The 27,117-nt window shown below is 51.0% G+C and overlaps 1 protein-coding gene across 1 annotated transcript; it reads right to left on the bottom strand.

Annotated features, from left to right (window-relative positions):
* Positions 1-948: 948 nt before the first annotated feature.
* Positions 949-26,782, bottom strand: ADSL (adenylosuccinate lyase). Its single transcript, XM_036761761.1, has 13 exons — positions 26,566-26,782; positions 20,912-21,115; positions 19,081-19,125; positions 18,315-18,394; positions 11,651-11,822; positions 11,431-11,477; positions 10,000-10,090; positions 5,578-5,647; positions 3,653-3,800; positions 3,430-3,520; positions 2,393-2,482; positions 1,781-1,957; positions 949-1,257 (listed from the first exon to the last, which is right to left on the bottom strand). Exons 1-13 carry the CDS (start codon positions 26,728-26,730, stop codon positions 1,171-1,173), a joined length of 1,467 nt encoding a protein of 488 aa, XP_036617656.1. The 5' UTR covers positions 26,731-26,782; the 3' UTR covers positions 949-1,170.
* Positions 26,783-27,117: the final 335 nt, after the last annotated feature.

Genomic DNA, 27,117 nt, shown 5'->3' with positions numbered 1-27,117 from the left:
CCTGGGGGATGCCTGCCTGATGCAGAGGAGGATCGAGCAAAGGAGACAGAACAGGAGAACCAGGTGGGGGGTGGGAGTGGGAGAGAGCCCGAAAACCTAGAGAGCGGAGTACGGAGGAGAGAGCGATCCAGTCTCAAAGGTTGCAGACAACAGTGAGGACTGAGAAATGGCCGCTGGATTTGGCAATTAGATTATTAGTAATTCTGGAGAGTGGTTTCAGTGGAATGAGGAGGTGGAAGTCAGAGTGCAAGGGAAGCCATTTCTACGAAGCTGCCAGAATAATTCTTCCTAAGGCACAGCTTTGACTGCCCACTCCTTCCATACGGCCTCCCCCCATCCCTCAAAAATCTTCTATAGCTCCCTAGTGACTCTAGGATCAAACCCAAACTTCCAAGTCTAATGCTGAGAGTCCTTTGTAATCTGGTTCCAGTCTGACATTTCTATTACTCTTTTCTTCATGCAGGGGGGAGAGGAAGAAGGAGAGAGGAAGATAAAAAGGAGGGAGGAAAGGACAGGAAGGAGACCATCTTCCACTGCACTGCTGAAATCAACAGGCTGCTGGCACATGGCTGCCAATCTGTCACCACGTCCATCCTGTGCACAAACAGGCCGTCATGAGGGGAAGCAAATTTGGACATTACTCTGGGGGGCCAGATTCTTCCTTCCCTCCGCCTCATCATCCAGCCCATGTCCACCTCGGGCTAGTGGAATCCCTCCCTTCTGGGCTCAACCTAAGCAAGGGTCTTCTCCAAGAGGAGACCAGTACACTCCCCTGACCTCCCCCCACTTTGAATTTCTTATTTGCCTATCAATCATTCCCCTCCAGTATCCTTCAGCCACTCCCCACCCACATCTGGTCCTAGCACCTCTGGGCCCCACCCCTTGGGCTGCTGGGCTGGTAAATAGCAGGTGCTCAAAAAAATGCTTACTGAAGGAATGAACAAATGATGAGTGTCAGTAACATTTATTAAACATATCAGAGTTTGGATGGAGAAAAATATCCCCCTCCCCCCAATTTTTTTGCACCAACAAAATCTGAAATGGCAAAGCACCTTCCAAAAGCCCTCATTCTCTGCTGAATCCTGGAGCCTCGAAGGTGCCCTCGGCAGCCTTCACACATCCTTCTGAACTAGGCCTCCCAACATACTCATTTTTACACTTTTTTCACCTCTAAAGGTTCAGTTCCACCTTCACGTCCATCTGGCTTTCATAGGATTTCAGGAGATGCCGCACCTCTTCCTTCAAGAACTTTTCCACCTGTCCAAACAGGGAAAGGGAAGGAGAATGGAAGGCATTAAAATCCAGACTGAATGTTCCACAGTCAGGGTCAGTGTGCATGCCCAGGAATCTCATTTGCAAAGCTGCCTCCCAGAAGCACCCCCCAATCAGGTCCCACACAAAGGGAGCTGGTTAGCAGTTCACAATGGACAGGGGTCACTGGTATAAACCCCAGGCCCACACATGTGCCCCAACACGTGATCTGGAGCGTGTGGCCTGATGGCAAGTGAGTTTGTGGGGCTGGGTGCCCCAGGCTTCTGGGGGAAATGACCTATTGCTACTTTTCTTACTAGGATATTTCATTAAATGCCTTTACTGGGAAAAATAAAAATGAAACAACTCCCAGTAGATTCTGAGACCTCCTTCTCCCAGCACACCTATCACACACCAGAAGTTAACTGTAGGCCGAGCAGAAAAGGAGGCTGATCTTCCAGTCCCAGGAGACCCTCTATGCCATGGGGGAAAGAAAGCACCCCCCACCCCCCAAGGATGCGGGCATCACCTGCTTGGCAGCACGGCCAGTGAAAGAGGAAGGATCTAGCAAATGCTCCAGCTGGGCATGAATGGGGCTGAAGTAGGGATCGGCCTGGATCCGGGCAATGAGGTCATTATCACCCCCTTCCTGCTTTACCACGGCAGCCGCTGCCTGTGACAGCACCCTGATTCTCTCATGGCAATCCTGGGAGCACAAAGACCAACATCAGGTCCCTGACCAGAGGGATGGTGGAGGGGGTAGACAGTGCCTTGGGCTGGCCAGCTGGCCTCGGGCTCAGGCCCTGCTCCAAGCCCTTCTCCTGCCGCCCTTCAGCAATGTTCTCCTATTCCTTGGAAAGTGTTTGACTCCCCTGACAATCCAGTCACTTCCCACCTCAGAAGAAACAAACCAAGCCATGCCTGCCTTTATGGCCCACTAATGCTTCTGCCTGGATGGGCCTTCAAACCTTGAACAGGCATCTCCATATAAACTGGGCTTCCCCAGAACCCCTGCTAAGCTGAAGTGGGTTCAGGGGCTGAATGTTGTCCCTGGGCCTCTGGGAGGTGTGGCTTTCTTCCCTTCTTCTCTGGAGGGGGAGGGCCCACAGGGGCGGGGCCCACAGGTGCCTGAGCTACACACCTGGCGGTTTCCTCCAGCCTTCACCATAGCCATAATGATGTTCTCTGTGGCCATGAAAGGCAGCTCCTGCCGAATGCGCCGCTCGATGACCTAGAAAGAGAATGAGGAAGTCTCCCGGCTGCCTTCCCAGGCCCTCCTCTCCTTGGGAGTGGTTCACAGCCCGTCTTTCCCAGCCAGGGGCAGCCTCTAGCTCTCCTGGGGAGTTGCTCAGTCTCAAGGTGCTTGGTGATCACCCCTGCCCAACCATAAGGACTCTTCAGGCAGCAGCCAAAAAGAGGAAACCACGTGGGTGCGGTCAACCAAGGGCAGAGCGTGTTGTCAAGAAGAAATAAAAGAGGTGGTCTGAGCTAGAAGGCTGGGAGGCACCTGAGGAAATGCTGGGAGATTCAGAAGCACCGATGCCACCCAAATGCACGAGGATGCAACAAACTGTAAGGGGGATGAGCACCACAGGGTGACTGAATGCTGGGGACTGAGTGAGCAGCCAGGCTAAGAAAGGGTCCGCCCGCTGGCCAGAATGCCTTTTCCTTTCTTTTTCAATCCTGGTGACAAGGGGTGGGAAATGGAGAAGGGACACATCCAGAGAGACAAGAAAGTGAAAGAAGCTGCTCCAGCAGAAACAGGACAAGCTTCTTTCCAAAGGACTAGACCAAGGAGATCTCCAAGGGCAGCAAGGGAAGGCCAGGCTTGATGTGAAGTGGCTGGGGCCTGGAGCTCCAAGCCCAGGCCCAACAGCACCAACAGTGAATGCTCTCCCAGGGTGGGGAGCCTTAAGTGTGGGTGCCCACCAGCTCAGAGGCCTGGGGCTGGGGCTGACCCCAGGCAAGCCACCTCCCCTACTCCACCTCTACAGAGAGGATGCCTAGACAGCCCTGGGGCTTGGCTCTCCTCCTCTCTGCCCCAGCAGGATGCTGCTTGTGGATCCCCAGGGGGAGTTTACAGGCTCAGATTTTCTCCTCCCCTCCTCTCTCCTGCCTAACAGTAGGGAAAGAGCCACCTTGTCCTTGAGATGTCCTGCTCCCACTGGGGCCTCTTACCTTGGGGTATACCACTAGCCCCTCAGAGATGTTCTGCAGCGTGTTCAGGATGGTGTCTGCTGTGAGAAAGGCCTCGGCCAAACACAGGCGTCTGTAAGAAAAATGCGGCCTTTAATCCTGAGAGCTGCTCAAGCTGCCAGGACCGCTGCCTGTGACCCCCAGACACCCTCCCCGTCTCTGTTTCTGAGTCCCCAAAACCTTGCTGGCAAGGGCGAGAGGAAACCTGTTGGCACTGTCATCCAGCGTCCGTTCGAGCCACTGCACTGAGGCTGTCTGTAGCGGATCCATGACGAGCGTCATCAGGTGGCGGGCCAGGCTACAGCAGCGCTCGCAGCGCATGGGGTTCCGCTTGTACGGCATCGCGCTGGAGCCTGCCTCCGTGATGGGAGGGAGAAAGAAGAGAGAACCTTCAGGGAACAGCGGCCTGCTTGAGCTGAGATCAGGGGCAGCATGTGGGGACCCAGGCTTCCACTGAGGGGACAGAGAAGAGGTGGCCCCCAAGCTGAGGAGCAGAGGCAGGGACTATGAGCCATGTTGGGGAGAAGGGCCCAGGATGCTCCCTGCCCCTTTGACCCCCCATGTTCCTTCTCCTTGGCAGAGGAAACAGGTGAAAGGAACACTAGGTGGTCCTGCCCTTTCATCAGGAGCTTCATTCCATTGGCAGATGGAAGGGGAGCCAAGTCTCGGGGTGTCCAGTAGCACCCCAACCTTCCACATGACATATGGCTGCTGAGGGATGAGCCAGACTCCGGCTTGGCATTATTAGTGCAGGCCCCTCCGGGCCCTCCCAACAGGGGACTGGGCTCCTCACTGGCTTCCACTGTAGAATAACTACACCAAAAAGGTCACAGTGACTCAGGTCAAGACTACACAGCCGGGGATGCTGATGCCAGCCCTCTGCTTCAGGACGGATGTACCCACATCTCCCAAACCATCCCAGCAGAAAAAGGAGCCAGTGGAGATGTAATGGCCCCATATGGAGGACCCTTCCCTAGAATCCTGCCTGAGGGGCTCCTGGGACATGAGGTGCTGAAGGAGAAAGCAGATGGCAAGTCGGTCTGCAGCCCCATGCACTCCGTGGTGGCACCAGACTGTAAATGCTTCAGGAAAAAGCAGGGGCCACAGGGTCAGGGTAGGAGCCAGTGTCCCCAGCCATATCACGGCAGAGGGAACAGACTAAGGAGGGAGGACAACGTCCCATAGGCCACTTGACGAAAACAAGACCATTCATTATAACAATCCCCCAGGAGCCCCTGGACAACCAGGAGGGGTAGCAAATGTGGACACCCAGAGAAAAGGAGGAGGGGAGTGAGAGATGTGCTGGGAGGAGGGGCAGGTTTCAGAAGTCACTGGTTTGTTCATTTTTGTTTTTTAAAGTAAAAGCTTTGAATGAAATAGCCTGGCAACTAGTGACCCATGGCAGAGAGCTCCCACTCCAATAGGACGTCTCAATGAGAGCCTTGGGGATGGAAGAACAGAAAGAAAAGGCCCTCTTAGGAGACACTGTGCCAGCAACTCAACCAATTGTTTTTAATCCCTGGACCAGCCACTGTCCAATCAGCAAAGGGCCCAGGAAGCAGTGCCCAGGTCTAGTCCCACACTAGCCTAGTTCAGAAAAGGGTAGCATTCCATACCCAAGGTGAGGAGGAATTCAGGTGGGAATCAGAGCAAACAATCTTCCTAAGAGAAGACCCCAGGGCCTGCATTCCTTCCCAGGGGTTGCTGACCCTCCTGCTCAGACAGTTCTAGGCAATGCTGCCTACCAATATACCCCTTGGATGCCCCCCATGTGAATAGCACTGATGGGCCATGTGTCAGCCCCACCCAAAAGGGATGCTGCTTTTCGTGAGCTGCTCTTGGTGTCTGCACAGACACTGCTTGGACTGAGGAAGGACGAAATGCGTGGCGTGTAACATTTTCATCCCATCTGATGGCACCCACTCCTGAAACCTCACAGCACGTCACAGCAAAGTGACCCTGGCTCCCCAGGCCAGGGGCTGTACCAGAGAGGGTTGCAATTGACTTGGGGGGACCACCCTGCCTACTCTGGTTGCTTCTTGAACTGGCAGAATCCCTGTTCCGTGCCAGCCAGCTGCACCTGAGGACATCATGAGACAAAGGAAGCCCATCGTAGGCCCCTACACTCACCAATCTGCTGTTTCTCAAAGGGCTCCTCTAGTTCCTTAAGGCTGGCCAGGAGGCGGATGTCTGTGCAAATCTGAAGGGAAACCAAGGCAGTGGGATGCAAAGACCCCGCCAACTTCCCAAGGGTCCCAACCCTCTCTGGGTGCTGTGCTCTCACCATGCTGGGCCCTAGGGGTCAGGGGATGACATGGCTCTAGCAAGTGACAAGGGCAGACAGTGTCCCACCAGGACATTCCCTCGGCTCACACGGTCCTCTAAGCTTAAGGGAGTTCAGTATGTTTTAGGGATGTGACTCCTCCAAACAAGATGCCTGGTGTGGGAAGGGAGTCAGACTGACCTGAATGCACCTCGGCCCACTGCGTGTGGAGGCAGTGGACCTCACTGACTGACCCTGGGCTAGTCAATTAAACCTTTCCCAGGCTCAGTTTCTTCATCTGTAAAAGGAGGAGATTGGCCCAGATGGCCTCCAGAGCCTCTTCCAGCTCTGAATCTGCCTGGCTCGGTTCTGAGACAGTGACAAAAGGAGGGTCACTTGGTGCTGGGGGGAGCCACACCCTCACTACCATCCCCCGCTTTGGAGACAGCGCAGGGCTACCTGGGCTTGGGCCCCAGGTCCCTGAGAATGAGGTCCTAGCATCAGCACACAGAGACTAGGAAGATGGGGGTTCAAATTCTGCCTGACAGATGGCCATAGGGGAGCCCTCCAGAGCAGATCGAGCACAGTGGGAGAGAAGGAGCTTCCTCATTCGGAGATTCTCTCTACTAATGAAATCATGAGCATGGACCAGGCAAAAAGGGAGATGTCTGTCCAGAGAACTGTGAACACCCAGAAAACGTGCATACTAACTGCCTCTCTGCTGCCCTGTGCCCTGGGTGGCGGGGTTGGCCCAGTGGGAATGATGTGTTTGAAGGGGCTGAGGCAGAGCCATGAGGAAGAAAGCCAAGTGAATGCTGGGAAATAAGCAGGAGGGACCCAGATGGGCCACAGAGGAGGGGCTGAGACAGCATCTCCTTGCCAAAGTCCCTGCAGCACTGCGTAGATGTCAGACTTGCTCTCTGTGCTGTTAATCTGCTGAATTGGCTTTTTCTTTTTAAAAAATGTTTTGTTATAAGGGATGGGTCTCTGGATGGGGGAGCAGAAGAGTTAGAAAACTTAGTGATATAAAAACAAAATATGTTAAAAAAAAAGGGGGGGATTAGGCGGAGCCAAGATGGCGGCTGGTAAGCACGGACTAGAGTGAGCTCCGTACCCGAGTTCCTCCAAAAACCTATAAAAATGGCTCTGAACCAATTCTAGAACGGCAAAACCCACAGAACAGCAGAGGGAAGCAGGGCTCCAGCCCAGGACAGCCTGGATGGTCTCTGGGTGAGGTCTATTCCACACGGAGCTGGGAGCTGGGAACGGAGTGGAGCAGAGCCCAGCCTGAGCGGCGTGGACGATCCAGACCAGAAGCCGGGCGGAGGGGGCCCTAGCGCCCTGATTCAGTGAGCTGCGGCAGTTACCAGACCCCTCGACCCACAAACACCAAAGACTGCGGAGAAGGTTAGTGGGAAAAGCTGCGGGAGTGGAAGGAGTTCGCGGTTCGGCTTCCAGCCCCGGGGGCAGCGGAGGTGGGGCAGCTACAGCTGTTGCTGCTTCCCGCTCCAGGCCCACCTGATGGGAGGAATTAAGTGGCAGATCAGAGCAGGAGTGCAACAGCCTGCTGAAGATCTAAGCCCAGTCTGGACTGGGGGTCCTTGGGGAAGGAGGAGTGCGGCTCTGACAGAGCTGGCACCTCCCCCCAAAACGTAGAACATAGAACTCGTTAGTCTACAAGCAGTCATACCCCACTGAAAAACTCAAGGGTCAAGTCAGTTGGTTGGGAATATGGCCAGGCAGCGAAAACGCGCCCAGATTCAGTCTCAGACTTTGGATTCTTTCTTTGGTGACAAAGAAGACCAAAACATACAGCCTAAAGAAGACAACAAAGTCATAGAGCCTACAACCAAAGCCTCCAAGAAAAACATGAACTGGCCCCAGGCCATAGAAGAACTCAAAAAGGATTTGGAAAAGCAAGTTAGAGAAGTAGAGGAAAAATTGGGAAAAGAAATGAGAAGGATGGGAGAAAACCATGAAAAACAAGTCAATGACTTGCTAAAGGAGACCCAAAAAAATACTGAAAAATACACTGAAGAAAACAACACCTTAAAAAACAGACTAACTCAAATGGCAAAAGAGCTCCAAAAAGCCAATGAGGAGAAGAATGCCTTGAAAGGCAGAATTAGCCAAATGGAAAAGGAGGTCCAAAAGACCACTGAAGAAAATACTACTTTAAAAATTAGATTGGAGCAAGTGGAAGCTAGTGACTTTATGAGAAATCAGGATATTATAAACCAGAACCAAAGGAATGAAAAAATGGAAGACAATGTGAAATATCTCCTTGGAAAAAACACTGACCTGGAAAATAGATCCAGGAGAGATAATTTAAAAATTATTGGACTACCTGAAAGCCATGATCAAAAAAAGAGCCTAGATACCATCTTTCAGGAAATTATCAAGGAGAACTGCCCTGATATTCTAGAGCCACAGGGCAAAATAGAAATTGAAAGAATCCATCGATCGCCTCCTCAAATAGATCCCAAAAAGAAATCTCCTAGGAATATTGTCGCCAAATTCCAGAGCTCCCAGATCAAGGAGAAAATACTGCAAGCAGCCAGAAAGAAACAATTTGAGTATTGTGGAAACCCAATCAGAATAACCCAAGATCTGGCAGCTTCTACATTAAGAGATCGAAGGGCTTGGAATACAATATTCCGGAGGTCAATGGAGCTAGGATTAAAACCTAGAATCACCTACCCAGCAAAACTGAGTATCATGTTCCAAGGCAAAATATGGACTTTCAATAAAATAGAGGACTTTCAAGCTTTCTCAGTGAAAAGACCAGAACTGAATAGAAAATTTGACTTTCAAACACAAGAATCAAGAGAAGCATGAAAAGGTAATCAAGAAACGGAAATTGCAAGGGACTTACTAAAGTTGAACTGTTTTGTTTACATTCCTACATGGAAAGATGATGAGTATGATTCATGAGACCTCAGTATTAGGGTAGTTGAAGGGAATATGCATGTATATATGTATATATATATATATATATATATATATATATATATATATATATATATATATATATATATATGTATGTATGTATGTATGTATATGTACATGTATATATATGTTTATGTATATATAAGTGAATGGGTATGTATGTACATATCTATGTGTGTATGTATGTATGTGTATATATATATATGTGTGTGTTTATGTATATATAGATATATATATATGTAAAAGAGAGAGAGTAGACACAGGGTGAGTTGAAGATGAAGGGAAGATATCTAAAAGAAATAAAATGAAATTAAGGGATGAGAGAGTAACATACTGAGAGAGGGAGATAGGGAGAGATAGAATGGGGTGGATTATCTCGCATAATGGTGGCAAGAGGAAGAAGTTCTATGGGAGGAGGGGAGAGGGCAGGTGAGGGGGGAATGAGTGAACCTTGCTCTCATCAGATTTGGCCTGAGGGGGAATACCATACATACTCAGTTGGGTATCTTACCCCACAGGAAAGAAGAGGGAGGAAGATAAAAAAAAAAAATAAAAGGCGGGGGGATGATGGAGGGGAGGGCAGATGGGGGTGGAGGTAATCAAAACAAACACTTTGGAAAGGGGACAGGGTCAAGGGAGAAAATTCAATAAAGCGGGATGGGTTGGGAAGGAGCAAAATGTAGTTAGCCTTTCACAACATGAGTATTGTGGAAGGGTTATACATAATAATACATGTGTGGCCTAGGTTGAATTGCTCAACTTCTTAGGGAGGGTGGGTGGGAAGGGAAGAGGGAAGAGAATTTGGAACTCAAAGTTTTAAAATCAGATGTTCAAAAACAAAAAAAAGTTTTTGTATGCAACTAAAAAATAAGATACACAGGCAATGGGGCGTAGAAATTTATCTTGCCCTACAAGAAAGGAAGGGAAAAGGGGATGAGAGGGGAGGGGGGTGATAGAGGGGAGGGCTGACTGGGGAACAGGGCAACCAGAATATAAGCCATCTTGGAGTGGGGGGGAGGGTAGAAATGGGGAGAAAATTTGTAATTCAAAATGTTGTGAAAATCAATGCTGAAAACCAAATATGTTAAATAAATAAATTCCATTTAAAAAAAAAAAGGGGGGGGGGCACATGAGAGAGTAAATTTGACAGTGCTTGGCTGGATGACAGCCATGGACCCAGACTGCCTCAGTTATGCTACGTGTTCCTTGAGGAGGCTCTGATCACCAGAGGAAATATCCCTGGTGGCTTGAGAGTGTTGGCTTATGACACGGAAGACTAATGACAAGGGCTGAACCTGGGGTCAGGAGGGTCCACAAGCCCACCCCCACTCCTCACAGACCTTGTGTACGGACGCTCCCAGACTGGCCAGCACAGACAGCACCTCGATGTCCACTTTCCGTGTATACGTCTGTCCTGTGATGATGAAGGCTCTGCAAAGAAACAGCAAAGTCCTTGAGGCTGAACCTGGCACCGTTCTGGGGTCCCATGGTGTCAGAGGTTGTGGCCCCCCACAACAGTCTCTAATTAGCCCTCAGACGCCTCATCACCCTCACAGGATGGCAGGTACAGGGAGCTGCTAGGGATATACACAAAGTGCACCCCCACCACAGTCAGCGTATAGCATGGAGTCCAGCAGAGTAGGTGTTTAATAAACACTCACTGACTGACAACCCTGCAAACCCTGTTCTGTGTGATGGAATCTCAGAGGGGCCCAGATTCAAACCCAGATCCCCTGACTGCCAGCCCTGGGCTCCAGGGCCACCATAACTCAGGCGTCCAAAGGCCTGGGAGCCAGGGGGATGTAATCCTGTCTTCATTTTACAGAGGGTTGCTGAGGAGGCTCTGAAGTGACCAGTCCAAGGTCAGAGTCAGGGCAAACCCCCATTCTTTCTACTGTAACATATGATAATAAGTATCTGCTCTCCTACCCTTTTAGCTGATATTCAGAACTTGTTTCAAAAGAGGTCTAATCCAGGGGGCCTCAACTTTTTAATCAAAAGATTTCTTTTTACTTCCCTGATGTGAAAAGGGGACAGGATAGGAGGTGGTACCCAGAGTGGCCCTGATGGAGGGTGCCTAAGAGCACTGTGTCCCCTGCAACTCCTGAAGATGCCAGGCAGGAGGGCACTGGCTCCCAACAGCCTGGAGTACTCCCAGACTGGCCTCCTTGCTCCTCTGGGGCTTCTCAGACCTGCTCAGTGGGTATCAGGTGATTTATTGGGGGATGGGAGGTACACTAAGCACCTCTTTGTAGGGAAGCTTTTCTGGGTCCTCCATGTACCCTCTGCATTGACCTTGGGGCCAATCCTCCAGGCCACCTCACAGAGCCAGGACAGCCTGCTGCCCCCACTCACACAATCCCCTTTGATTCTTCCTTCCAGCCCAGAGGTGGATAAAAGGAGAAGAGCCTCTCTTGGGTCCCTGGGAAAGCTCACACCCCACCCTCCTGCTCCCTGCAGGGAGGCTCCTCCTCAGCAACCCAAAGTTGTGGAAATGGACCTGGGGCCCACAGAGGGAAAGTGACTTGTCCAGGGTCACACAGCCAGGATGGGCCCGAGACAAGACTGGAACCCAGAGCTTCTTGGTTGTGAGGTGGACTCTAGCTATCACTCCAGGCCATTGGGTGGGATGGGGGGAGGAACATGGTCACAAATTAGCTGAAACTGCAAGCCCGGGCAAACCCTCAAGGAAAGAGGACAAGCAGGCTGAGACCATCCCAGGGGCCAGCAGTGTGCCCCACCCCAATGACAGCTGCACGCTCTGTACATACCGCTGAAATCCTGCCTTCTCGGTCACCATCCTGTCAAGTTCTTCTACCTTTGGGGGAAAAACAAAAGCTCTCAAGGCCTCTGGACTATGCACACCATCACACAGCAGCAGGGAGGGGTGAGCAGGGGGCTGTCAGAGGCAGCTCCCTCTGGACACCGCCCCCCTTACTGGCCCAAGGGCCTCCCCTCTGACTGCACTGAGCGGCGGGCTGGCTCAGCTACCTTTTGGTGGTCTCCTTCAAAGAGCTGTAAGAAGCTGGCCTGGGTGCCCGTGGTGCCCTTCACTCCCCGGAAGCGCAGGTCATCCCGGGCCCGTGTGAGGCGCTCCAGGTCCATGCACAGATCCTGAATCCAGAGACAGCAACGCTTCCCCACTGTGGTCAGCTGGGCAGGCCTGAAGACAATCGAAACAGAATTCAAGATGGCGACACATGCCAAGGCCTACTACAACAGAGAAACCATTAAGGAAGAACATTCCAGGCTCACCCACCATCTGCTTCTGACAGGGTGACGGGGCTGTTAGAGATGTCAGCCAGTCAGTCAATGAGCATTTATAAGCCCTACTATGTACCAGGCAGGCACTGTCCCTAGGACTAGAGACTTGCCATTGGCTTAGAAACCCTGGATCTCAGCAAGGCATCTAATGAGTCTTTCATGAAATGCATGAGGGCATCCTCCAGCTCCAGGGATTCAGAACTGGACAAATGATCAGAAGCACAGAGCATCCTTTCCTGTACCCATCTCACCACAGAGGGTTTCCATAGGAGAGGCCCCAGGGCTCTGTCCTTGGAGCTACATGGATCAGCATTCTGATCAGTGACTTGGATGAACACATAAATGGTAAGATTATCCAATTTGCAAATTCAATTTCCTTGGGTCAGCCTGGGGGCTCCTCACACTGGAATCTCCGGGTCAAGGGGTATGGCAGTTTTTCAGAATGGCTGGACCAATTCGCAGCTCCTCTAACAATGCATCAGTGTGCCCATCTTTCCATAATCCCTCCAACATGTACTATTTTACCTTTTGTCAACCCCTGTGGAATCAATTTTCAGGTAGTTGTTGAAATTCTCTTGAGAACTATCTGTTCATCTTTTTTTTTTAATTTATTTTTATTTTACAACAGACGGTTCTACATAATTTTGAGTTCCAGATTTTTTCCCCTCCCTCCCCCCTCCCTTCCCAAGACGGCATGGAATCTCATATAACTACCACGAATGACTTCACATTGAATTAATTTATACACTAGTCAAGTCGCGGAGAAGAATTACGACCAATGGAATGAATAATGAGAAAGAAGAAACAGAACCAAAAAAAAAAAAAAACCAAAAAACCAACCCAAAAACAAAAAAGAAGAGAAAAAGGCGAGCATGAAGTGTGCCTCAATCTGCATTCAAACTTCATAGTTCTTTCTCTGGATATAGATAGCATTCTCCATTGTGAGTCCTTTGGAGTTGTGCCTGCACCTTGTGTTGCTGAGAAGAGCGAAGTCTGTCAGGGTGTGTTCATCTTTTTACTACTGATCTATTAGGGAATTTGAACTTACCTATTTGTTTGTTCTTTATAAACTTTGGAATTAGACCCTTATCTGATAACAACACTTCTTTCCAACTGACTATGTGCTTTCTTACCCCAGTTAATTTTATTCATGCAAAAGCTTTCCATTTCATGTAATGACAATGATCTATTATATCTTTTGTAATCGCCACCATCCCTTGTTTAGTTTACCCCTTAAGAAACATAAGAAGACTTGTCTGAACTGATGCGGAGGGAAGGGAGCAGAACCAGCAGAGCAATGTATATACAACAATGGTACTTTAAAGACTTGGGAATTCTGATCAACACGATGCCAACCACAATCCCAGGCGACTCAAGATAAAACGGGTGACTTACTTTCTGATAGAGCGACAGGAATCATGGACATTTGGGTGGGGCGGGGGGTGGATAGCCAAGGCAGGAATTTAGTTATTTATGACCATACATGTTTGTAACAGGTTCTATCTTTCTTGCTTTCTCAGATGGGGGAGGGGACAGAAGAGGAGGGAAGGGAGAGAATGAGGATCTAAAAATAGAAGAAATTTAAGTTAAAAAAAAAAAAAGAATTTACCCCTTCCTTGTTGCTGTGAAAAGTGAGCTAATGTCTGACTTGGGACCTCTGATCACAATGACCAGTCATGATGCCAGAGGTCTCGGATGAAATGTACTCCCTCTCCTCCTTGAAGAGAGGTCACGCAGAAGAGGACCTTTATGGGGCCTAGGGACGAGGCACGGCCAATGGGGGAATCTGTTTTGCGCGACTACATGTTTGTAATGTTTTTTCCCTTCCTTTCTCAACTGGTGCAGGCTGGGTGAGGTGTTGGAAGGAGAGAACGCAAGTCTGAAAATAAAATGGAAATAAAAACGACAAAACCTCACGACTCCAGACAGCTTTCCTGGGTGCCCAGCAGCTACTCTTCAAAGCAGAGCTCTTTACTGAGGAATTTATGATTTGGAGTTTTCAGACTCTGGGCCGATCAATGACGTCTGATTCTTCCTTGTCCGGTCTGTTCAGTTGACTGATATCTCTGGTTTTTCCCCAGAACCAGAGGATTCAGAGGACTCAAGTCAGAAAGCACCCTCCCCCTGTGCTTGTCCTCTTCTTCGCTTTCCTTGACATTAGAGATCTTTTGCCCCTCCGTGTGAACTTTATGTCTAGCTTTGCCTGGGAGCTCTGTGGCATCTGATGGGGAGAGCACAGTATCTGTTGTGAATTTTAGATGCATTCTCTTATTGGTGTTATTATTTTGACAAAACATGGCCAAGAGCATGGCCCGGTCCTCCAGTGGCTCCAATTGGGTTTTGTTTCCTTTATGGTCAAGGCTCTTAACCATGAAATCAAATGGGCATTTCCTCAGTCCCTCATTCTTCTGGACCTTCCTACAACCTCTGATGCTGGACACTCTCTTCTCCCACTTCGCAAACCCTTGTCTCCGCACTCACTCCTTCTCAAGTTTGACTTTTTCAGTTACCAACCTTGTAAGTTCCCATATTACCTTGATGAAGACGGCACCCCCGCATCTGGCTATTTCCCAGACCTCATCTTTCCCAATGAGCACTAACTTCCTATGGGACATTTCAGGCTGGAAGTCCCCTAGGCATCTCCAGCTCCACCTGCCCCAAATAACACAGTCATGTGCTTCCCAAGCCCACCCCTCCTCCCAACTTCCCAACTTTACCAAGGGCACTGTGGTGCTCCCAGTCTCCTGGACTTATTAGCTCAGTATTATCCTTGACTCATAACTCACTCTCTGCCCACACAGCCTCTCCAGGTCCCAGTACTAGTGTTCCTGCCTCCAAGACATCTCCTCTCCATGGCCTCCTCATTACTCATACGACCGCCACCAGGAGGCCTGCATCACCTCTCGTCTAGACTGCCAGATCAGACCCTAATTTGTCTCCCCTGCCTCCAGTCTCTTCCTACTCCAATCTAGCCTACAAACAAGCTCTCTGGTGATTTTCCCTAAGCATTCATCTGATCATGGTACTCCCTATTGCTTTATGGTAAAATACGAATTCTTCTGTCAGGCCCTTAAAATCCACAATCTGTGGTTCAGCCAAGTTGGCCTCCCCTCTCAGCACCCCAGAGCATCAGATGTGCTCTCTTCCTCCTCACAAAGCCTCTTGCTTTCCTCAAGACTCAGTTCACCAGGTGTTGTTGTTAGTTCTTTGTTTGTGAAGAAGACCAACAACGTCACAGGGTGATGTTTTGACTTGCACAAGAGTTTAAGTGAAACAGAGTTGCACAAAGTCATCTCTTCCTGAGTCATTGAAGTCCAGTGATGAGACAAAAATCAGGATGACTGGCGATGGCCCAGGATGCAGAGGATGACCTTGGCATCTTCAACATCTGACCAAGCTCTAAGCGCTCCACAGCGCCTGCTTCAGCCACCTTCATGCCCCACTGGAACAAACTGTTCTCATCTGGAGCCCATTCTGGTGGGGAGGCCTTCCCATGTTTGGGACAGACACACTCCTAACTGAGCAAAAGGTCTGAGCCTGTTGGTTACGCTTGGCCTGGTTTAGGTCTGCCAAGATGGCTGTACGAGGGTGTGGCCACTGCATTGCTACAGCTTCTTGGAGCCATAGGTTAGAGTTGGGTGAAGGTGGACTGGCAGCCATCACCCCAGAGGTGCACCCCATACACCTTAGCTCATACTCTACCTTTCGCAGGAAGCCTTTCCTGGTCCCAACCACTGCGCCCTCCTGAGCTAATGACTTGGGACTCATAGCAAAGTCATTCTGGACCTAAGCCTGTTTCACCGCAGTAGAGAGGAGGCTCCTTGAGGGCACCAGGGACTGCTCCATTTATGTGTCTCTTTATCCTTAGTACCCAGCACAAAGAAGTCCTTTGGTCCTTGGTGACTTCAACGTAAACATGGGAAAAGGCAAGGGGGCAAAGAATGTTGGAAAACATGGATAGGGAATAGGAAAAGGCAAGGATTTGCTGCAAACCTCCCTAAAGCCCCACAACCACACAGCCTTAGTACTGGCTTCAAGGCAGCAGACTAGGCCGGCACAGAATGGCAGTACAAAAATGACCCTGAGTCCATTCTGAGATAGAGGAGGCAAGTTACTGCTGGTGTAGCAGTCACTTCCTGAACCAGCTGTGTGTGCACACTCATGATGCCAACTTGAAGATTAGTAGAAAGCAGAAAAAAGAATAAAAATGAGGTAAAAAGAAAAGTGGCTTACAATGAAAACAACTCCAATCTGACCTATTCCAACGACTTTGAGACAACAAAATGATTCAACATGATTCAACATCGATACCACTAACACTTACATAACAAGTCCATGAACACATCATCACCTTTGAGCCTTGCCTCACCTCGGGGAGGCCGGTGCCATTATTATCCCCGCTCTATGGAAGTGAGGTGACTCGCCCAGGGTGACCCAGCTGCTAAGTGTCTGAGGCAGGAGTGGAAGTCAGGTGTTCCTGGCTCTAAGCCTGGGGTTCTCTGTGACCCTCTTGGCTGTCAGGTCTATGACAGAAATGTCTTTGTCAGATCTTATAGAGATGGACTGTGGGCAGCAGGGCCTCATAAAACAGAAGCAGCAAAAGGAAAAGGCTAAAAGAAAGCTGGGGGGGTGGGGCCCTAATCGGTCATCAAGGTCATCCCAAGGGCACTTCAGGAAGGCCAACCAATGGCAGAGAGAGCACATTTGTAGGGCCTCTGCAATATGCTCTCTTGACCACCATGAGAAGTGGGGCCATAGGGAGGGGGAAGGGGAAGGGAGGACGAAGAGAATTTGGAACTCAAATTATTAAAAACTGGATGTTAAAAATTTTTGTTTACATGTAATTAAGGAAAAAAAAGCAAAGTGGGGCCAAAGATGGGGAAAGCAGACGGACTGGCCCAAGGGCACACAAAGCAGATCTTTGTGGGAGGTGACACAATTGTGAGGGATTAGGCCACCAAGGATCAGAACAGGAGGAAGATGCCACTACAGGTCATGCTCTACCATCATGCAGCTGTCAAGGAGATGCAGAGAATCTGTGGTTTGTTCATCCTTAATTTAAACAAAACAACAAACGAACTCTTCTGACTGGGTTGGGTAAATGGTGCCGTAAGGGTTTTCTTCTGACAAGGGCAAACAGCAGCATTCTGCCATTGGTATAAGCTGGTGATGACCTCACTCCATCATTAGTATCAGGTGAAGAATAAAATCGGAGACACACTCTCACTCCAATTGTTTACAGTGTCACGGAGGAAGCCCGAGGTGGAGTGCAGGGAGGAAGGTCTGCATGGGAGGAGGGTCTCCAGGCACTCCAGGACCATGCCTCTCATCTGTGAAAATGCTGGTGCCACAGAGGTGGCAGGCCGTGTCCTAGAAGATGTTGCAGCACTATTCATAGACATGGGCACCCGACCACATCACCAGCATGGTGGTTTTCAGCTTATCTAAAGCTCTTCCCTTGGGAAAAACTGGCATTAAAGCCATCTCCTGGGAACGGGAAGCTCTTCGTTAACAGGCAGCCCAGAAGCAGATGCCAACTTAACTTCTAGCTGATGTCAGGAGGCAGGATGACATCGGTGCTTTCTTTCTGTTCCAGTCTAGTCATCAACATGTGCTGAGCACGGCAGGCCATGAGGCTCCTAATTATGTTTTGCTTAATGAGTTTGTGTGCTCTGCGTCCATGCCAAGTGACTGTGGGGAAGAGCTGCCCAGCCCCCACGGGGTCTTTCCTGAGGACAGGCTCAGATCACAGTGCTGACTGCTCTTCTTGGCCTCAGCCTGTGATGGATCACTTCATGGCAACCCCTGGCAACACAGGAGGGCCACACACCCCAAAGCCAGGGCAGGCAGGGCTCTGACTGATCACAGGGGTCAGCAGGGATGGCCGTCTAGTCCTCGGGAGCCTTTCACAACAGGCCACAGAGGGGTCTTCTGGATGGATGGCTCTGGGGGGTAACGTCTAGCCTAAATCTTTTTCTCTTCCACTTCCCCCCACCACTCCTAGCCCTGCCCTTGGGGGCCAAGCAGATCTCAGCTAAGCCCACTTCTCCATGACAGCCCCCCAGATACTGAAGACAGCTCTCACAAGAATGCCAGTGCCAGTGCCAATAAGGTGTACACACGCCAAGGTTGGCAAAGCACATATCAGAAATCCCCATTAGAGTCTTACAACAATCTTGGCAGGTGGGTCCTAGAGCCATAACTATAACCATTTTTTAGGTAAGACGACTGAGGTTCAGAGAATTTAAGTGGCTTTAATCCCACCCAACTCATCAAATATTTCTTAAGTGCCTACTGTGTGCTCAGCATGAGTTTCAAAGGTTGCTTCAGCGAAGTGGAGGCGGGAGTCACTTAAAAGGTCAAAGCCCCACAGAGGGGTCAGGTTACTTACTGGAAGTGTGTGAAGCCTAGGGTGGGAAGGTTGGCATACTCTGTAGCAAAGTCCGCCAGCCGGGAGATCACTCTGGCCAGCTGTGAGAAAAGGTGTGGGTAGAGGGAAACAAGAGATCAGATACCAGGCTGAAAGGTCACTGCTGACTTCACTCCTGCGGCCTCCCACATGGTCACCCACCAGTTGGCTGTAACTCCAGAGATGACTGTAGAGGCCGGATGAGGCCCTGCGGCCACTCTGGGGCCGGTGCCAGGACAAGAGAGGGATGGATGGCCTGTCTCTGAGCCCAGGCTCACAGCCTTGGCATCACCTGAACCCCACAATGACACCTGGAAGGGGCTGACAGATTGGGCATGTCCAGCCATAAATGATCTCCCACCTAGTGTTCAGGCCACGCAAGCACATGACAGGTAAAATCTGGCACAAGAGTCCCCCAGCCCAGCCTTCTGTGTTAGGGCAGCCCCTTTGTTGAGGCCATGCTTTTGAAAGCTTTCACAGCAACAGCTAAGCTCCCAGGAGACAAGAGAGTTCCTGCTTCTGTCGCCCTTATTCGGCGCCATCCTCAAGGCACAAAGTCCAGGGGCTCACGGCATTCTGGACAACTCACCTGAGAAGGCATTTCCCTCTTTGGAAGTTTAGGAAACCAGAGCTTGTGCTGGCCACCAGGACTCCCAGGGGCAGCCCTCCCTCCCTCCCTTTGGCTACCCCCTCTCCATGAACCCCCAGCCTGTCACCCTTCTCCCCAAAGGTGCCTCTATCTCCTCACCTTTGGTAAGAGCAGATTAAAAGCCTTCTTGAGAGTAATCAGGTCCTGCCAATGAGAACACACGGAAGGCCACAGGTCAGGAGAACAGGCCTGTGGGCACCCACCATAGCTGCCAGCAGCTCTGCTCCCTAATCTAAGGGAGGGGGACAAGCAACGGGCCAGCAAAAGAATGGACCTTGTCCCTCCCTTTTTACTCCAATTCACAAGACTCTGAGAGCTGGAAGACCATGCGGAGGGGGACCTGGGCCCCCACTCCTGAGCTCAGCATCTCAGAAGGCTCAAAAGTGACAAGGCTCATCTCCTTTCACCGATAATTCAATCCTGGGCAGATGTGATCAATAATCATTGCGGAGTTAAAAGGAGTGTCACATGATGTATAGGCCTCAAGGGAGCAAGGATCATGAACTTCACAGATGAGGAAAAGCCGAGAGTGGAAGGACATCTCCAAGGTCATACAAATGAGGACGTAGGAGCTCCCATGACCTGGAGAGTAGAAGGGTAGGGGGCAGAACAGACCCTCTTTCTGGAATAATGGTTTAAAACACCTAAATTAAAACACACGGGATTCAAAAGGAAACCAGTTACAGTAAAATACTCAAAGTGCTCAAAATACAAACTGCATGGCTCCGCTGGGGTCTGAGAGAGTTGCCTGAGAGCACATGAGTCGCAGAGATGTGAGAAAACTCCTGGACTGATGTGGGGAGACTCAGAAGAACAGGAATGGCCACTGGGTCAATGGTCAGAGCCAGTCACAGGCTGGGAGCCCGTCAGGAGAGGTGGGGGGCTCCCAACGCCCACAAAGACGCAGGGTGCCAGACACAGGATGCTGATGGTCCGTTCTCCTGAACTCGGGGGAGGTGGGTTGGGAAATAACTGATGAAAAAGTCCAAACCTGCCTATGCTGTCTTATATTGATAAGTAATTAATAAATGCATGTGGACAACACTTTATGGGGACACAGAGATGCTGGATTTTGTCAGAGAGACTAAAAGAAGAATGTTTTCTAGTGCAGTGACAGGGAGTAGAAGGTTTGGAATCTGAAGGCAGCTTCAAATCCTGCCTTTTAAACTGAGGGGATGCTTGTCAACTGGGGAGGGGCTGAACCAGCTGTGGCCCATGATCGGATAGGGCACTATGGTGCTGCGGGAAATGACAGGGAGGAAAGGGGGTGTTCAGAAAAACATGGGAAGACCTAAATGAGTTGATGCAAAGTGAAGTGAGAAGAAACAGGAGATCACTGTGCACAGACACAGCAACGCTGCAATGATCATTGACCAGGAAAGGCTTGGCCACTCTGATCTATACAATGAGCCAAGACAATCCCAAAGGACAGAACTGATGAGGCAAACTGAAGCATAATCTTCTCACTTTCTTTATTTTTCTTGCCTTTTTTGGAAATATGGCTAATATAAAAATATCTTGCAGGATTCCATAATTGGTATTGTATTGCCTGCCTTCTCAGTGAATGGGGGAGGGAGAGAATTTGGAACTCAAATTTTTTTTAAAATGCTAGAAATAAATAATTTTTTTTTAAATTTGGGAAAAAAAAGAATCCTGCCTTTCCTTCTTCCCCTGGGCTCCAATCTTGGCACTGCCCATTACACCGTGTGTGACTCTGACCAAGTCCCTGCCCCCACTCCTCATCCATAAACGAAGGGGCCCAAAGAGCTGGACGGTTCTAAATCTTGTGGCCGTCTATGCCCAGATGAAGATTTAGTTGTGTTCGCTCTGGAACCTAAGCAAGAGAAAAGCATCCCAAGAAGCTGGAGACCCAACTCCTCTAAGCAGGGCACAGGAGTAACAGCCCCAGAAAGACCTGGGCGGCACATACTGTATTATCGCCTACGTAGCATGATGTGGCCCCCAGATGAATGATGCCAGCAGCCTTGGGGCAGCAATGGGCGAAGGTGTGGACATGAGCCATCACGTCATGACGAAGCCGCTTCTCCTCCTCGGCCGCCATGTCGTAGTCGATGTTGTTCAGGTTCAGCCTCATCTCCTCAATCTGTTCGTCTGTGATGGGCAGACCGAGCTTCTGCAGGAGAGACACAAGAAAGGCAAGGCACTCTGGTGAACTGTTGGGTGCATGGAAAGAAAGTCAACTGACATATTAAAAAAGTTGATATCCCAGGTATCAACTCACACCCAGCAAAGAGCAAAGATGGAAAAGTCCAGTGCCAGAGGGCAAACAGGCATAACGATAACTCATCAGGGAAGCTGCAATGGGCCCAATCCATTGGGATTATTCAGGACAAGTCCTCAATTTGATCCACGGTCCCTGTGCGGGCAGCTAGACTTCAAAGAGTCTAATGATGACAGCAAGACAAGATGTCCTTGTATAAAGACACTCGGTCGCTCCAGGCAGGGGAAGCCAAGCCCACTGCACACCTCTTCCCAATGACTCAGTGTGCCTTCGGGGGCAGGGAGGGTCGCTGAGGGTTTGCTGGGAAGTCTACCTTGTGTCAAAATAAACGTGCCAATGAAAAAAGGAATGAACCCAACGTAAAAGCAAAGCAGGAGAACCAGAGAGATGTGAGAAAGATGAATGACTGGACCTGAGAAAATCCAAATACCACCATTTACTTCAGCAGACACATTTATTTCTACTGTATTTACTGAACTTTTGAAAACATAACATAAAAACAAGCATCCTGACCCAGAGAGCTGGGCTGGCCTCCTTTCCCCCAATTACCAGAGCAAGCCGGAGAAATGGACAGAGGCCGAGTGGGAGGAACCTTCTAACCTGCAAATGTCTCTGCTCACCATTCCACTCAAGGAAACAAGCATTCATTAAGCTCCTACTATGTGCCAGAAAAGACACAGAGACAGTTGTCCCACCCTCACTCCAGGCAGAAAGCTACACACACACATGAGACTAGACAAGACATAAGGAAGATAATTAGGGATGAAGAAGAGGGAATGAGAACTCCCTTAGGTCATGGAGAATGGCCCTGTCCAGAAAGAGGCCCTGGAGCAGAGCCTCAAAGGAGCTGGGGGGCTCAAGATGCAGAAGTGACAGTGGGATATTCTGGGCAAAGACATGGAGGTGGGAGATGAGATGTCCTGCACAGGGAACAGACAGACACAAGGTCAGCAGGGCTTAGAAGACAGACCATATGTAGGACAGGGAATCATGTAGCATCAGCTGGTCAAACAGTTAGGGCCAAATGCCAGCTAGGGTTGTCTGTGAGGGAACCACAGAAGCTTGGTGAGCAGGAGAACAGCATCATGGTCAGACCTGAAGCCACGTGGAAGATGGATCAGAGCAGGAGAAATGGTCACAGGGAGACCAAGCAAAAGCCTACTGCAAAACCCCCACAAAACCAAAGTGAACCAACCCCTAAATGGAACTGCCAAAAAGGGGGTGAGGGCAGGGGAGGTCATTGTACTAATGGGAGAGGCACTGCTGGGTGAGCAGAAAGCAGGGGGCGCTCGGGACAGGCTCTGGAGCTAGAGGGTGCAGGTTTGAATCCTGCCTGAGCTTAGTCTCCAGTGTGGCCTGGCACAGGCCACCACCTCCCCAGGCTTCAGTATCCCTCTCTGTGAAATGAAAGAGGGGATGAGAGGCCTCTGAGTCCTCTCTGGCTCTGGAGGGGAAGGTGCAAGAGATATGGGAGAGGCAAAAACAACAAGTCATTGCATAGGGGGCAGTGAGCGTGAAGCCGTGAAGCTGGGCAAGGGGACATACCCATGCCCTCGAGTCAAGAGGACAAAGTGCAGGGAGGGGCCCTGATCTGGGCGCACTGAGCTGGGGATGCTGGGGGAACATCCAGTAGGCAGCTGGAGGCCGGGAATCATGGGCCCATGCAGATAGCTCGCCACCGGAAGTGTGGCATGTGGTGCCTCTCTCCCCTTAGTTTGGGGGCCTGGGACAGCTGCCCAGACTGGCATCTTCTTTCATTCCTCAGAACAAACAAACCCGGTAAACAAGCTGAGAGGCCCTGCCCCGGCCCTGTGTCCAGGCCAGCCTGGGAGCAGGGCCACCGAGTCAGCAAGAAGCCCAGGACACAGTGCAGCAAACCAAGCCTCCCTAGGCCCAGCCAGAGCCCACTTGACACCTCTAATTCCAGAGTCCTTGGGAGTACTTGAGCCTCAGGCTTCCTGGGGCAGCCAGACCTCCCTAAAATATCTTCTCCCAAAGCAGCAAGTGGCAGCCCCAGCCTAGGTGAACACCCACCCGCATACCAGCTGGGGTGGGGCGCTTCTCTCCAAAGGAGGGACTGCTCAGGCTGAGGCTGTCCCTGATTTGGGAGATCTTCCTCTCCCCTCAATGAGGGCTAGTCAGGGATATATGTGCTTTTTTAGGGGAGAGGGCACCCAGTGGGGAAACATTTTTCATCTGGCTTTGGACCTTGGGGGAGTCTCAGCCAATCACCAGGAGCACTAAGAGGTTGGTGACTTGCCCAAGGTCCCCCAGCCAGCCTGGGTCAGGCTTGAATCACCTTGTGTGTCCCCTCTTTCCATCCAGGTCAAGAACCGTGGGGCCCATGCCTGCGTCAGCCTCTGCTCCTACCTTTCTTCCCACCACCTGCCCAGGCCGTCCAGGCTGCATCAGGGCTGCTCTCCAACCAGCACCCAGGTTCAGAGGTTCCTCTTCTCTTGGAGGACGACACATCCTAACGAGGGGCTTAGTCCCCTTTACCATTGAGTTAGAGACCACAGACAAGTCATTCACCCTCCCGGAGAGCCCCCTCACAACCTTCAGTAGCTGAGTAAGCTCCAACAAAGCCAGGGCGGGAAGGGTCCTCGGCCATCAGAGGAGCAGAACTGAGGAAAGGGGTCCAAAGGAGGTGAACTTCAAAGGTCACAGAGACAGGACTAGAACCCAGAGCAAGTGCACTTTCCAATACACCATCTTGCCCCTGCCCTTTTGCAGATCAGGAAACCGAGGCCCGCTTAAGATCGTCCAGCCTCAGATCACTGAGGAGCTGCCCCCTGGATGCCCAGGTTCCCTGCCCTGGCTGGCTGTCCCTACAAAGCCGCCAGCTGCAGAGGCAGGCTCATTCTTGTGTGACCTCTCCTTGGAAGGACACCAACCAATTTTGGTCAGACCGACTCTGTCACCCCAACTGCTGCAGGCAGCAGCCCTCTGCCCCAGTGCCCATGGTGGCCTCTCTAGGAGAGGCTAGGAGTAGGCAGAGCCAACTCTATGACAGTGGGCAAGGAAGTCAAATGCCGTCTCTGGGCCTTGGTTTCCCCATCTATAAAGTGAAGGGCCTAGACTAGATTTGTAATGTTCCTGCTAGCTCTCCCCTCCAAAAAAATCACACCCCCCCCCCCCCCCCCCCCGCCATGATCTGTCCTCCCCTCCCCTTCTTCTAAAAGTGCTGCTAGGGTGACCTTCTCTGACAAAAAGTGACTGACAAGACTGAGCAGGTGGTTCACCCAGGAAACCTCCCCTCCCTCAGGGGCTGTAACAGCCTAGGAATGGGAACATCCAGATAGAAATAAATCCCTATGGGGGAGGGGAGGAGGAATCGGCCTGGCCTGGGCCCAGAGGAGACTGCTCTTTCTAACCTCTCTTGGAGTCTGGAAGCTCCTGGAGGCAAGAGCCTGCCCCAGAAACAAGTATTTCAATACACAAAGAACAGAAAAGACACAGATATGGAACCATAAACTTTGACTCCACGACAGTGTGATTTTTCATCATTGCAACCCTAGGGGCCAGCATGGTGCTTTGCACAGTAGGCACTAGGAACCAGCACGATGCTTTACATGTAGTAGGTGTTAGAGGCCAGCAGGGTGGTTTGCACACAGTAGGTGCTTTACTCACCTGCATGTACTTGTCAAATATTACATGGTTTCTAATCTGCTCCCTGGGCTAGCGAAGAGGCAGCTGGGCAGCCTAGTGGGTAGAACACTGGATCTGGGGTCAGGAAGGTTCAAACCCACCCTGTGGGACCCTAAGCAAAATAACTTTTCTGAAGAAAATTACAGCTTTCTTCTCTTTAAAATGGGGATAATAAACACACCCACCTCAAAGGGTTGTTAAGAGAATCATTATTAAATGAGAAAATATGTGTAAGATATTTTGCAAACCTTAAAGCGTTACATAAACGCTAGCTGCCATTATCACGGCTGCTGCTGCTATCCAGCCTTTCACTGTCCTTCCTAAAAGGTGGTGCCCTGATCTGTACCAGGCCAAGGTAGGCAGTGCACTCTATACCCTTATGCCCTCAGGCTCCCATGGACCTTCCTGGCTGGGGTGTCCCAGCAAACCCTGGAGCAGATGAGCTGCTCTGGGGCCTTGGGAATCTAGCAGGGCCTGAGGAGATCATGATGGTCCTTAAAAGGAGAAATTACAAGTGCAGCTTTCTCCTGAATGTGGCCAAGAGGGTTTGGGAAGGACTCTCATGGGAGCTCATGGGAGCATAGCATGCAACCTTGCACAAGTAACTTCATTTCTCAGGGTCTTGGGCTGGACTCAATGGCCCTCGAGGTCCCGCCCAGTTCCGACATCTTATATTCTAAGGTCCTTCCCCTCAGACGGCCCATGTGGAAGCAGCCTGGTACCCAGGGCAGTCAGAAGAGCTGGGTTCAAATCCCGGCTCTCCCACTGACCCCCTCTGTAACCTTGCATTGCACACACATCACTGAACTGCTCTGAGCCTCTGCTTCCTCACCTGTAAAATAAAAAGTTGCACTCAAAGACTCTGGGGTCTCTCTCAGCTCCAAATCACGTCTGTGTCACTAACTCTAAACCTGGCCCAGGAAATACCTGCTGTCCTCTGCATAGGCCTTCTGTGCTTTTTTACTCATGACAGAATGTCAGTCCTCTTAGTCAATCAGCCACCAGGCGTCGATGCAGCATTAGGCTGGGGCACAAAGACCTTCCTGTCCTCACAACAGTTACATTGTGGCAGGGAAACAAACCGCAGACATCCTGGGGATCTACAAAGTGACAGGCGCTATCTACAGAGTAACTGGAGTGGTCTATCTGGGAAGGCCTTTGTGTGTCTCAGCAGACGCAGCGCCTGATGCTCCACCGGGCGCCTGTGGCTCTTTAGACTGTAAGCTCCCGGAGCACATAGCAAGCATTTAACAGAATGCTTCATTCGTTCCTCGCTTGACTCAATCCCCAGCTGGGGGTTCAGCAGTCAATAAAAAGTTACTGACAGGCTCCTGTGGGCTGGGGCCCGGTATCTTACTGGGGATCGTGCAAATGCACGCTTCAAAGTGCACACACTGACTGGGGCCGTAACAACTGTGTGGTAGGTCCTAGCGTGAGGAAGTGAAGCAGAAGCAGGGGCTAAGGCCCGGCGCAAAACAGACAACCTAAAGCGGGGTCGGCCTGCGCATCGAATGGGGAAGCTGTTACTCTTAGGGGGGAAACTGAGGCCCGAGAGGAGTGGACGCGAGAAAGGGACGAAGGACACGTGGGTCGCGGGGCTCCCGCAAAGTTCTGGGCCATCCGCGCTCTGATTGGAGGGCGCGCATCACGTGGGCGCGGCGCGAGCGCCGATCGATCGGCCGCCGGGCCTTTACCTGCTCCGCTTCGGCCAGGAAGAGCCACAGAAGTCTCCAGGTCTGGAACTTGTGCGCGTCGCTGAAGAGGAAGGCCATCTCCGGGCTGGCGTAGCGGGCCGCCAGCGGCGAGCGGTATGTGGTCCGGCTGGCCGGCCCGCCCGCGTGACAGCCATTGACCGACATCCCGGCTCCGCGCGCCCCAGCCGCTGGGAAGGCGCCCTCTACGTCGGGGCGGGGCGGGGCGGGACCTGCGCCGTGACGTTGAGGAGGGCGGGACTTCCGCCGGCCTTCGCCGCGGGATTGCCTGAGTGGTGACGCCACTGCACCGGAGCAGAAAGACATTTGAATCATCTAGCAGTCATTTCCTGCTCCATTTTCACCTATGGGGGAAACTGAGGCCCAGGGCGGGGGAGAGACTTGCCCAGGTCTATCACACTGTCCGAACCACAGACTGACGGATCACAGATCTAAAGCTAGAAGGGATTCATTTCAACCCTCCCCGTTTTTACATGTGGGGAAACTGAGGCTCAGGGAAGGGCGCGGTCCAGTGGCAGTGTCTGATGAAGAGCA

The sequence above is a fragment of the Trichosurus vulpecula genome, chromosome 5 (assembly GCF_011100635.1).
Source record: "Trichosurus vulpecula isolate mTriVul1 chromosome 5, mTriVul1.pri, whole genome shotgun sequence".
NCBI classification, from domain to species: domain Eukaryota; kingdom Metazoa; phylum Chordata; class Mammalia; order Diprotodontia; family Phalangeridae; genus Trichosurus; species Trichosurus vulpecula.
The sequence above is the reverse complement of the archived record's forward strand: the minus strand, read 5'-3'. Positions and strand labels throughout refer to the sequence as shown.